This window comes from Melospiza melodia, chromosome 6 (genome assembly GCF_035770615.1).
Source record: "Melospiza melodia melodia isolate bMelMel2 chromosome 6, bMelMel2.pri, whole genome shotgun sequence".
NCBI lineage: Eukaryota > Metazoa > Chordata > Aves > Passeriformes > Passerellidae > Melospiza > Melospiza melodia.
In genome coordinates, this window is record NC_086199.1 from 62,501,609 (window position 1) to 62,514,015 (window position 12,407).

General features: G+C 53.5%; 1 protein-coding gene across 2 annotated transcripts in view; it reads left to right on the top strand.

The window, feature by feature from the left end:
• The window catches only part of DUSP8 (dual specificity phosphatase 8), a 40,609-nt gene that overhangs the window by 15,706 nt on the left and 12,496 nt on the right, over positions 1-12,407 (top strand). For both annotated transcript variants that reach the window (XM_063158664.1, XM_063158665.1), the window contains exon 3: positions 5,079-5,217. In XM_063158664.1, coding sequence (XP_063014734.1) covers positions 5,079-5,217 — 139 coding nt within the window. The remainder of the gene's footprint in view (positions 1-5,078; positions 5,218-12,407) is intronic.

Genomic DNA, 12,407 nt, shown 5'->3' on the forward strand with positions numbered 1-12,407 from the left:
GATAGGGAAAGGGGGAAGCGTGGAAGAGTTAACATCAGCTGATGCCATCCGCCTGCAAACCTGCGGCTCGCCAGCTGCAGTGGAGCAGAGAGCTCCCAAAGGAGCCGGCTGGTCCTTCCTGGCATTCCCTGCTCTGTCCCCATAGAAGGAGTGTAGAAGGATCGTTTTCTCCCGGCTCCTGGATCATTGCATAGTGGTCCACGTACTGGCTGGGGATGTGATTGTAACCAGGGATGCTAGGAGAAGAGGAGAGAGGCGTTGCCATCGCCTTTAATTCCTTTTCTGCTTTTCTTTTGGATGCGGCTGAAATCCCTCCTGGCACATCCATGAGCAGGAGGCTGCATTTCCCCACTGCTGCTGCTGCTCTGCACAGCTCCTGCCGTGGCCACGGCTTGCTGGCTCTCCCAACACATGCAGCTCAGGAATTAATTAAGCTTCAGGACATCCTTGAGAGGTTAAGCCACTTGTCCTGGGAAGCTGGGGTGGGATACTGGGAGGGGATCATTGCCCTATTCTCGTCTGGCATAAAGCGGGGGGGTGGTTGTGCCTCGGGCTCTCCAAGCCTTTCTGTGCATGCACTTGTGTGTTTGCATTTTGGGGTGATGAGCTCTCTTCTCGCCCTCTTTCCTTCTCCCCACCTCCCATTTCAGTCAGACTGTATTTTGGGACCCCGAGAAATCAATGTGAGCTGCTACCTCGAGGTGCACAGATCCTCAGAATGGGATGCTGAAGCTGATTTACACCTCTGACACCCGGTGTCATTTCCCTGCCTCCTCTGCCTCGGCTGGCCAGCATCCCCCAGCCCTGCTCTGCCCCTGGCTCCGCGGTGCTGGGGGCGGGGGGCACGGCTGGCCTGGGGAGCAGATGGCAGGAAGGGTGACATCAGTAGCGCGATTGTCCGGCCCCATTATTCCTCCTGACGGGCCTCCCGCCCTCCTCCTGTTTCCTGCTCCCGGGGCTGCCGAGACAAAGGCGGATGGCAGCGACGCGGGGCTGCCCGGGCAGCCACGGGGCAGCCCCGAGCCCGAGCCTCGTCCCACTCCTCCTCATCCCCAGCAAAGAGAGCTGAACCTGCTCATCCCATCCCAGCGATTGTGTTCGCCTCCTGGGGAAGGACACGGGCTGATGCAGGGCAGAGCATTTGGACAAACCCCACCTGGCCGCCAACGCCGCTCCTCCTGCCTGCGTGCTGGCAGGGGGGAGTGGGAGAATTTGTCTGATTGGCTTTTCCCAGTGCTTACTCTCTCCTTTTCCATGTTGCAGTTAAGGAAGGGTACCATTAGCAATGCTTCTGTGGGCTGCAGTTTGGAGTGATGCTGTGGGATAACAGCAGCTCCTGGCTTTTTTTTTTTTTGGAGCTGGAGAGGAAAGGACCATTTGGGAGGAAAGAAGAAGCAGAGACATCTAAAATCCCTTTTTTTTTTCCAATGAATTATGCCTATGATCCCACGATTGTGGCAGCTGCCATAGCCACTGCTCCCCAAGCCCTCGTGTGGACCATCTTCCCATGGTGCCCAATCTGGGAAAAGCTGCAGCAGCAATTCCTCTTGCAGTCATTTCCCTCCACACAGAAATGGTACCAACATAACTGCTTCTGGCTGGTTTTGAACCCTTCTCCCAGTGCTGACAGTAATAAACTCCCACAATAATAAATTCCTATAACAACTGGAATAATTCAGCTCCTCCGTGCAGTTTGGAGAGCAGAGGTTATGGGAAATTCCTGCTTGGGTTTTTCACTAGCATTTCTTTAGGGAAATGTTGAAAATTTTACTTCTTCAAGATCCCCCTGGAAAGTCCACCTCTCAACCACTTCTCCCTTCCTGAAATGGAGCAATCTCCAGAGCAGCTACAGCCATGCTTTGAGGCAAGACAAGGGTCTCTTCAGGTGATGGGAATATTTATTTATTTGCATTAGGAGCTTGGCTCTGCAAGCAGCTGTTTTGCTTGAGGGAAAGCTGGGCCTTATTTTTGAGCCTTGTGCCTGGCTGCTCTTTATGTTGATGGAAGCCCTGTTGTTTCAGTGGGGTGATTCACTGTGTTTTGAAACAATACGTGACTGAGATGTCAGTAGTAATTGGGGTAATAATAATAGCTCACTCTTATCTTAGCCTGGATCACCTGTAGAGCATCATTATCCCTGCTTGGCAGCTGGGGAGAGACAGAGCTGGGACCCAAGCTGTGTTAACCACGCAGTGCTGGGGACTGGTGTCCATGTGGGAGTTACCTCCAGCCAGGGTGGGGACAGTGATGGGCGGCACAGGGCTTGGCACAAAGGCAGTGAATGAATCGATGCTCTCAGCTGGGGTTTGGTTGGAGCTGCTGGTCCTGGCTCCTGGCTGGTCATATCCCTCCAGCCAGGATTTTAGCAGGGAGGAGGTTTGTTCTTGGGGAGCTGCTCTGGGGCACCTCCAGCACTGGAGTGGGCCAGCAGCTTTTCAAAGGTGTGCATGGGTTTGCAAGCCCCACTCAGTATCTATCTGGAGCCAAAAGACTTGCTTCATCTTGGCCCTCCTGTCCCTTGCTAGATGGATGTGGGGACCCTGTTTGGAAGGTGATGCCTGGTGTTCAGGCATCACCTGAACTGTACCTTCAGCAATTTTGGGATGACAGCAATCCCCGTGAAAGTGTTGCTTCTCAGAAGAATACCTCTGTTTTCAACTATGTCCCTGTCCTATGCCAGCACCTGGCAGAAGCAGGAATCTAGTATGGAGCATCTCTTCAGCTTTATCCTCCTCTGCCCAGTTAGCTTTTAGCCTCCCTATGTTTAAAGCCATAGATGGGGCGTTTCAGGAGGGCATGAGATTAATGGGAGACCTATGTGCTTGACTAAACATCTGTATCTTATTTCCCTTTGTGATGAGGAGCTGGGATGCCAGTGCATCCTTGTATGTTCCATGAGGGCTCCTCAGGACTTTCCTGCAGGTATCCTCACCCTAGCAAGCCAGGTATTTATTTTCTGCAGGCAGGCCATGAGAGGCCAGCACTTGTTTGGCATTTGCATTGAGTGAAACCTTATAACTTTAATAAGATGTAAACCGTGTTGCACATCTCTGCTGTCGCGCAGCAACCCTGCAGTAATGGCCCAAACAAAGCCTGCCCGTGTGGAGGAAACACTAAATCGTATTGTGGGATAATGCTGCTCAGCCAGAGCTGGTATCTCTCCTGCAGCCTCCTCAGCCTGTACTGTGCAGCTGGGATGAGCCCCTGCCCCACTGCAGAGTGGTTCCTGCCTCACTGTGCTTTTGGGGAAAGATGTTTTTGCTGGCATAGGGCTTCAGGGTGGGACCTGGGTCTTTGGGATGCGCTAGGGAGCCTTGAAGGGCTAGGCAGCTGCTGAAGACTGGTAGGTTCCCCGTTCTGAACCTGCTTGACAGCCAGCGTGTTTCCCTCCAGCTGTGCTTGGATGACCTCCCACAAAAGTCCTGCGTCAGGATTGGCTGAGGAAAAGATGCTGGAATAGATCCTCATCTGGTTTATCTCAGGTGGCTCCAGTCATTTTTCAGTGTCTTATTTTAGAATTCCCATGTCCTTTTCCCTCTTTTGCTGCCCTTTCATGCCTCCTGTCATGCTGCTGAGCCGTGGGGCCGGTTTTGCCTTGCAGTGCCTGTGCCGGGCTGGGGACAGGTGTGTCCTGTGAGCCCCTCCTGGAGCACAGCTGTGCGTGGCACCCCGACGGGGATTCCTGCTGCTGCGGGGCTGTCCTTCCGCTGCGGCGCGGAGATCTGATGAGCTCAGCTAAACCAGTGCTCCCTGCAGCTTCATTTGGATGGTGCTCACGTTGCTGAGCAGGGAAGCACCTGCAGCAGGGTGGGAAAGCAGCATTAATAATAACAGCAACCCCGAGTGAATCTGCTCTGGTGGTGAGATAGGGCTTGGCAGTGAGACAGCAAAACGAGGAGGGTGTCCATGAGTGGTACCTTGTTCAAGTGGTCTCCTAAAGACATTTTGGAGAGGGCTTGGCACAGGGTGGCCAATGGGCAGCTCCAGCACTAGCTGCTGAGAAGAGAGCAGCTTGCACACATTCCCTCCTTCCCTGCTTGCTGCTGCCTCCCCCTCCTCCCATGATGTGATGGATGTGCCTTACCCTGCCGACACGAAGGGCAGGTACTCTCAGGGCAGGTGTGTGCCCTACACCCAGCTCTTCAGCAGATGAGCTGAGCTATGCCTCTGTGAGGATTTTTATTTCCTTTTGGTGCATGGACCTTCAGGTAGGTGTGGGAGTATCTGTCTGTGCCTTGAGTGCTCTCACTGCAATCCAGTCATCACCAGGCGTGCCTGCAGGTTAGCCCACCATCTCACCTGCCCCAGTTTATCCCTGCAGTGGTGGGCAGCTAGCTGCAGTTTGTGGTATGTAAAATCACATGAGAGCAGCCCAGGAGCTCCTTCTGCTCTTCCCAGTTTATCCCTGCAGTGTGCAGGCCCCAGCACACATTACAAAAGGAAGAAAGCACATCACCTGGAACATCCACTAAGTAATATAAGAGATTTTCCCTTTCCTTCAGCCCTTAGGGGTGATCTGCAGGTTTGGGGTGATGTGTAGTGGCATGGTGTCCCCAGGCTGAGCCCTGAGGAGCTGTTGATCCAGCCCTCACTGACTCCAGCCACAGCACTAGGGTTGTGTTGGGAGCACCCCTATCTGCAGAACCACTCCCAAATCCCTGTGTTCCTGTACCTGTGACACCAAGCTGAGGAGGAGTATCTGAGGGGCAAAAGTTGGCTGGGGAGTAAGTGGTGGAAGAAGTTGTGGTGATTTCTGGGATGCAGTTAAGTAACAGTAAGCTAAGGGTGGGTGATGGGGAGGAGTGACCCTCTTTTGGGTAGGATGCTCAAAAGCACTCGTAGTTGGTGAGTGTGGCAATGGGCACCTCTACTGACACATTCACCTGCAGCCATGGAGCAGAGTCCCAGCCTGGCTGGACACGCCATTTGGTGGTCAAAACCAGCTTGTGGAAATGGTGTGGAGCTGGAATTTCCTGCTTGTGTGACCACTAAATTCAGCTTTGCTTCCCACAGTGCTGTGGAATGCCCAGTGCTCAGCCCATTTCTCTGATGCCCCGTTTTTTGCCGCTCTCCTGCAGGTGGAGGCGGAGGACCACCAGGACGTGGTGGTCTACGACCAGAGCACGCGGGACGTCACTGGCTTGGCTGCTGACAGCTTCCTCTCCATCCTCCTGGGCAAGCTGGACAGCTGCTTCCACAGCGTCTCCATCCTCACAGGTAGGAGCCTGGGTACCACTGCATCTCTAGGGGCACTCATGCCCTTGGCCTGGAGTAAGGGAGCTGTGTCCATGTGCACCCGCTGCCCTGGCCACCCGTGGCTGTGCTGGAGGAAGGCAGCCCTGCATGCAGGCTGAGGAGGCTCAGCCCATGCTGGCATCACTGGGTCTTCCCCATGCCCTCGTTCCTTGCACTGTCCATCTCACCACCAGCCAGGGTGAATGAAAGAGGAGGGTACATGGTGTGGTGGCATGGATCCAGCCATCCAAAAGCTGCCCTTTGTTCTCCCATCCCTGTGTTGCTTCGTCCCTGGTCAGTGTGCCAAGGAACAGACCCGGTTCAGGCACTCTGCTCCCTCTTGCTGCTGTTAAAGGGAGGGCAGGAGAAGAAATCCACGGATGTACTGGAAAGGAGAAGGATGGCAGGGGCAGAGGGTCATCCCTGAGTGAGTCAGGGTCTGCTGGAGATGATGCTCTCTGGGCAAAAATGTGCAGGCAGGAGGAGGCACGTGCTGCCCTAATTACAGCCCTTCTGCAGTGAGGCAGGTGACTGATGAATGAAAAGCTCCAGCCCAACAGAGAAGAGAAGAGAGAGGCAGGGAACTGCCTGAGGGAGAGCTGAAGATGCCTTTGATTCCCCTTGGCTGGGACAGCCAGGCATCTGCCCTGATGGATGCCTGCCTTTGAGCTTTCTGCCCATGGATGGGTGGGCAGGCACTGCCCTGTGCAGCCCCGCAGTCCCACTGAGCTCAGAAGCACAGAGATGGGAATCACCTCTGTCCCTCAAGCCTGTTCTCATGTGTGGGCATTGGATACTGCTTTGGGGCTGAGGCAGAGGGTCCCAACCTCTGTGCCCCAGGACACCACAGGGATGCAGGGAACTGCCACTCCCACAGAGTGACAGATGCTGGGGAAGGGTAATTGTGGGGGGAAGGTAGCACGGGCAAGTGGCATTAAGGGCGCCCTGCCCATGCAAGGCAGGGGTAAGTGCTGTTTATTTAGAGCAGCTGCATTGTGATAGGGGGAGAACAGAGCAGAGAAACAGCAGGATTAAACCCCCTGGCCCCGGGTTCTACCAACAAACCAAGCAGGGACTACACAAAATCATATTCAAGCTAATTATTGTGGCCTGGGTTGCAGGAGCTCTGCTGAGGCCAGTGCTGGAGGAGGCCTCCCTGAGCTGGCTGTGGCAGTCCCTGGCCTGCCTCAGTAGCTGTGCCTGCGATTCCAAGGTCGCTGTGGTATAAACTAGGGCACAGCTTGGCATGTGGTGCAGGAGAAGGAAGTGATAGATTCAGTTGCATCTGGGAAGGAACCTGCTTAGTCATGGGGATGGGTCAGGAAATAGCCTTGGTGGTGTCACCCTGGCACCCCTTTCCCAGGGCTGGATGAGGAGCAGAGCTGGGGGCTGGCTGCAAACCCCTGCTCCCCACACCGAGTGCTCCTGGAGCTGGCCAGGGCTGTGTGAGGTGTCCCTGAAAACCCCGGAGCCTTTTCCTGCCTTAAGGCCTGGGGGAGCCTCATAGTGCCAGTGCCCCCCAGCTGCATGCACAGCACGCTCCAGCAGCGTGCCACCCCCTCAGCCATCAGCATGCCACCAGCAAACCTCTGCCAGCAAACCTGCTGCCCCCCACTTGGGCACACACCTCCTCCATCATCAGGACAGCCATCTCCATCCTCCTGGGCTGCAGGAGCCCCAAGCAGGAGTGTGGGTGTGCTAGGCACCAAGCAAAGCTCAAGCCTCTCAAATGAAAAGCGCAGCAGGGCCTCAGCCTCACGTGGAACACGGGCCACCAGCAGGGGGAAAAGCTGGAGCTGAAATGTGGAACACTGGGTCATGGCGGCGTGTTTCACATGGAAACCATGACTGGAATGGCTGTGCAGAGCATCCAGGAGAGGCTGGGCATGCTTGCTGACAGGCACAGCTTCCTCCTGCCTGTGCTGTGGGCAGCAGTGGGCTGGTGTAGAGACAGCTCTGGAATGCTTGGGGGGCTGGGGCAGGATGTGTGAGTGGGCCTGATTCTGAACCCTTGCCCTTGTGGGGTTTAACCCCTTGGTCTGTCCCTTCTGGCCTCAAGCCCCTTGTCCTGCCCCAACCCATTTGGTGTTTCAGAAGAAGTGCCTGAGTTCTCCTTGGAGGTGCTTTGTGATCCCAGTGAGTTGGCAATCCCAAAATTGGGAACATTTCAGCCTGTCCCTCAGTGGGTGCCGTTACCTCAGGGAAGCTGTCCTGAGGATCCCCAGTTCAGTGTGGCAGCCCTGCAGAGCCCCTCTGTGCTGCCCCTCTCAGCTCTCTCAGCCCCAACAGATGCAGGGATCTGTGCCTCCATGTCCCCATCTCATGCAAACACCAGGCTTGGCTGTTCCTGCTCACCTCCAGGCCAGCAACCTTCTGACCCTTGAAGCAGCTGATGGAGGCTGATGGGTGAGGACAGGGAAGCTGGGGGTGGCAGGACTGGTGCCAGGGACTCCTCAAGGGTTAACAGCCCAGAAGCAGCGATTCCAGTGGCTGGCAGGGAAGAATCTGAGTCAATTATTCCCAATCTTGGAAATCATCAGCTTCTCTTCTTTTTTCTTTTTTTTTTTTTTAATTGTGTAAGTATAAATAGTGCTGCTTGCTGCCCTCCATCCGTGGGAGCAGAAAGACTGTTGATTTATATGGTTTTCCTGACATCACATGAAGTGGTGGAAAACTGAATGGAGCCAACATTTTTCCTGCATTACGTAATGCCCCCTCCCTCCCAGCCCAGCTCTGCTATTCCTGCAGGAGCCTGACTGTTCTTTAACCTTTGTTTACTTCAGCACAAACCCTTGCTTTTTTGCTTTTTTTTTTTCTGGTTTTTTTTTCCTTTTTTTTTCCCCTTTTTTTTTTATTTTGCTATATTTTTCCTCCCTTATTCTTCCCCTTTGTAATTCCTCCCCTTATTCTTCCCATCTTGTAATCACCCGCTTGGTTTTTATTAAGAGGCATTATCTGCTTATGAAGCAGGAGCAGCAGCAGCAGTCTGGCTCCATTGCTCCCTGACAGCTCCCATGTGCCAGCTCTGCTATGGGAGCCTGTCCAGAGCCCTGTGTGCTGCTGTGGTGTGGGTGCTGAGCTTCACCAGCTCCTCTCCATTTGTCCAGCTGCAGTGGGCAGTGTGGAGATTTTCTTCTGCTCCTATTCAGTGGCTAAAAGCGACAGCTGAGGGCTTGGGATGCTGGTCCAGGTGATGCTCAGCCACCCATCCTGTCCCTGCTCCTGGTCCTTAGCTGAGCACCGGGCTCCTCTCTCCCGCGCTGGAAGCCGTGTGCCAGCTGGAGATAAAACCAGGATGGCAGAGTGGCCTGCAGTGGCAGCCCCACAGCCTGGGCTGCGGGGCTTGGGACACCCCCCTTGCCTGACAGAGGCTCTTTTTGCTCAGTTCCATGTGCTGGGGGAGCTTCTCCGCTGCGGTATCACACTCCGACCTGAAACAGGCCCCTCAGCTGCGTTCTGAGCTCCAGTCATGAGCTTTTCATCTGGCTCGGGAGCGCCTGTGAGATCATCTTCAGCGCCCCTCCTCCCCCCGCTTTTGTACCAATTCTTCAAGGAATGTTTAAATTTTCCAGTCCTGTTCTTTCTAAATTTGGAGCGTCTGTTTACTCCCAGGATTCGGAAAGAATGTAACAATATCATCAGCGACAAATCCCTCCCAGCCCTTCACTCGCCATCCTCCTCAGCGAGCAGGCTGGCCGTGACCCAGGCTCTCCAGCCCGGCCGTGCCATGGCCCTCCAGCACGGCTGCAGAGTTGTAATTGCATGGCTGCAGTCATCTGGGTGGGGGCTGAGATTTTGGGGATTTTGGGGAATCTACCAAAGACAGGTGACTTTGCCGCAGGCAAAAAGAAGTAGTGAGAAAGGAAAGGGGATTTCCATTGCAGGAGCTGACTTGGGCTGCCCAGGCATGAGTGGGTTTAGCACTGAAGCACTGGCTGGAATTATTTTAGAAACAAGGACTCAGAGATAGATTATTTTAATTTAAGAAAAAAAATAGGGGGGAAAAATGAAAGAAGGAAAGAAAAAACACTTTTTTTTTTTTTTCTGTATAGGGACAGCACTAAAAAGAGGTTAAACATCAGGGTGACTGAACATGGCTTTGCTCATCCTTGGCTGAAAATTCTGTAATGCTTTCTCGTGTCGTGTTGGTGAGAAGCCACATGCCAGCTACACATTCCCTTGCTGCCTGCTCCTCTTGAAACATATTGGGCTGGAGAATGAAAAGATGAATGAAAAAAGCCAAGCTAGGCAGGTGTGAAAGAAAGCAGGGCGGAGGCAGGGCAGAGCAGAGGGGGCTTGCCTTCAGTCCGGTCTCAGAGGCTGGAATGGCAGCCTGTGCATCCAAAGGTTGTCATGGCATATCCTGAAGATAAAAGCTTAGCAAGATCCACAACCAGGACTGAGGTATCTTTATAAACTCAATGTAAGGAAAAAGAATAAACTAAAACCTAAGGAAGAAATCACCCCAAATACCCACACAATGGTTACAGAATCACAGAATATTCTGAGTTGGAAGGGACCCACAAGTATCAAGTCCAACTCTAAGTGAATTACCCACACAGGAATCAAACCCTCAAACCCCTGGGTGTCACTAGCATGATGCTCTAACCAGGTTAGCAAATCTCAGGGTTTATCAGTCACAAGATGTCTGATGGGAGTGGGAAGGGAGGACCTGGTGATTTGATGGTCACGTTCCTCATCACCCACTCTGCACAGCATCACAATTTCACCTGTTGAGTTTGGGCTGTCAGTGTGTCTGCTGGAGACAAAGCATGTGCAGAATGCACTAGCTGGTGGGTTTTGTTCCCTGACTCCAGCAGAGCCTCTGCTCAGTACATGGGCCTGAAGGTGGTCAAACATTAGGGTCAAACATTAGGGTCAAACATTCAGGTACCCTCAGGCTGTAATGTCTAAGAGCACTTGGGGACTTACTGGCATGAATCCATCAGATGTACCTACAAGGTTTTCCTTCAAGTCTGATTACTGTCTCTGAACCTCCTGCAAGCACCTCTGTCCACCTGTGGCCATCTCTATCCCACAGCATACTGTGATGAACCCAAAGAAGCAGATGCTCAGCTGGCAGGAGTGTGGGTATGAATAAGGAGGGTATGGAAGTGGGATGGGACAGGAAAAAGAGCTCCCCAAGGACTCTCAATTTCTTGCTTTTCCCAGACTTGGGAGTTTTGAAGAACCAGCTTTGTAAATAATGTGAATGGGGATTCTGGTTGTTCTTCACGTAAAATTGCCCACATGATGGTCAGGAATGGAAGAAGGGTAAGAAGGGCTGTGCAGGGGCTTCCATCCATCTTTTCTTCAGGCTGTAGGTGGTGAGGTGCATGGGGATTACCTGTGGTGATGTTTTTCTTATCACTGTTCAGAGGACTGGAGGTAGTATGCTGATAGGGAAAGGCATTTTTTAAAAAATCGAATGGGAATACCAGGGTTTGTGATTTTTACAATCCTGGAGGTTTAGGTAACTCTCTGAACCTCCCTTTCTCTCATGCAAAACATCACTGGAGGAGTTGCTTCCTTTCCTACAGCAAAGCCATCTGGGACCACTTTAGCCAGGGCAGGACTGTGTGTTCTTGCCCTCTAGCCCCTCTTCAGTGGGTGCTGGCATCCAGCTTCAGACACCCAGCCTGGTGGGTGCCCTGGAGAGTGCTCCCAGTCTCAGTTCAAGGCACAGAGGCAGAGTAAGGTGCCCCCTTCTCATGCTGAGCCCAAGCAGGAGATGCCTGGGAGGCTTTGGGCCCGGCGGGAGCAGTGCCTGCATCCCTGGGAGGGGTTAAGCCAGGTCACGTATGTGCAGGGCTGATTGTATTCCAGACCTATGCTCTAAACCTCCCTGTTTAGCAACGCTGTCGTCAGACAACTTGTTTTCCCGATTCTATAATTACCCTGAGGAGCTTCCCCTCCCCCTCTGGCCGTGTTTTTTAACCATTGGACCCAGAAAAGGCAAGCAAAAGGGTCAAAGGCAGAGTGGGACAGAGGAGAAGGGGCGTAGGGAAGAGCAGCCCTCTGATTGCTATGCCTTAGAAAACTGCTATGCAATTTCATTTCTCATTTCTGGAAGGTCAAGGGGAGGAAGGTAACTTCCCCAGTAAGAGATCCTGATGGGCAGGGGCCACTGCCCAGTTACAGTTTCCTTCCTTTTCAGAAATCTGCCTCCCCTCATCCGCCTCCCCTTTGTCCCTGGGCCTGTGCTGCATGCTTGCAAAAGGTCGTCACTGGCAATTATTACCAGGTCCCAGTGCTGGGTGGAGAGAGGAACTGCTGGCCCTGCCCAGCTGGGCTTGTGCCAGGCTATAGGCACTGTCCTGACAGGGTGTGTAGGTGCTGGACAGGGACTCATCCTGCTCCCTGCTCTTGCAGGAGGATTGCATGAGTCTCTGCAACCCATTGCAGCAGATGTTTTTCCAGTGAGTGCTGTGGCAATGAGAGTGAAGGGAGGCTGACTAGGCTGGGCATCTCTCCTTGGGTGATGCACCTCTTGTCTGATAAACAGGGGCTGGAGGCAGGATGGGTGACATCCTGGCCAGGAGGAGCACCTGGGAAAAAGGGACAAGGAGCAGCAGCTGATAAATGGAATGTATTTCTGCACTATGGATGTTGCCTTTTATCCCTCTGCTTGCCAGCTGCCCCCTGCCCCAGGTGCCAACCCTATACTGGTTTTGGCAGAAGAGTGCAGAAATGGAGAGAGAGCAGAGAGGAGGATGCTGCCTGGGGAATGGTGGCTGCAGGTGGCATCTCCATGTGGCTGGGCTTCACACTGGAGGAGGAAAGGGGCTGCTGGCTATCTGTGCTTGCTTGTCTTTTGCTGAGGATTGAGGGGTGTGGGACGCTGGTAAGCCTCCTGCATTGAGCTCTACTTGGTGGTGTCATGCCCAGCTTCCCACCTGGTGCTCCCAGGAGCTCTGAACTGAAGTCTCAGTCCAAACATATCATGAAGGACACTGGCATTACCAAAATAACTTATGTCCAGGGCTCTTGGAGATGGAGGGAGATGGACAACCAGACGGGCAGTGAGAAAAGGCAAATTTTGTTTGCGCATCTCTGGGTCAGGGGCAGGTTGAGTATTGCACCCCCTAATTCACTACATGCTTCCTGCAGCATCCCCCTTGCTCACTGCCACTGCCCAGTGACCCCAGAAGAGTGACTAGGTGCCCCCCAGT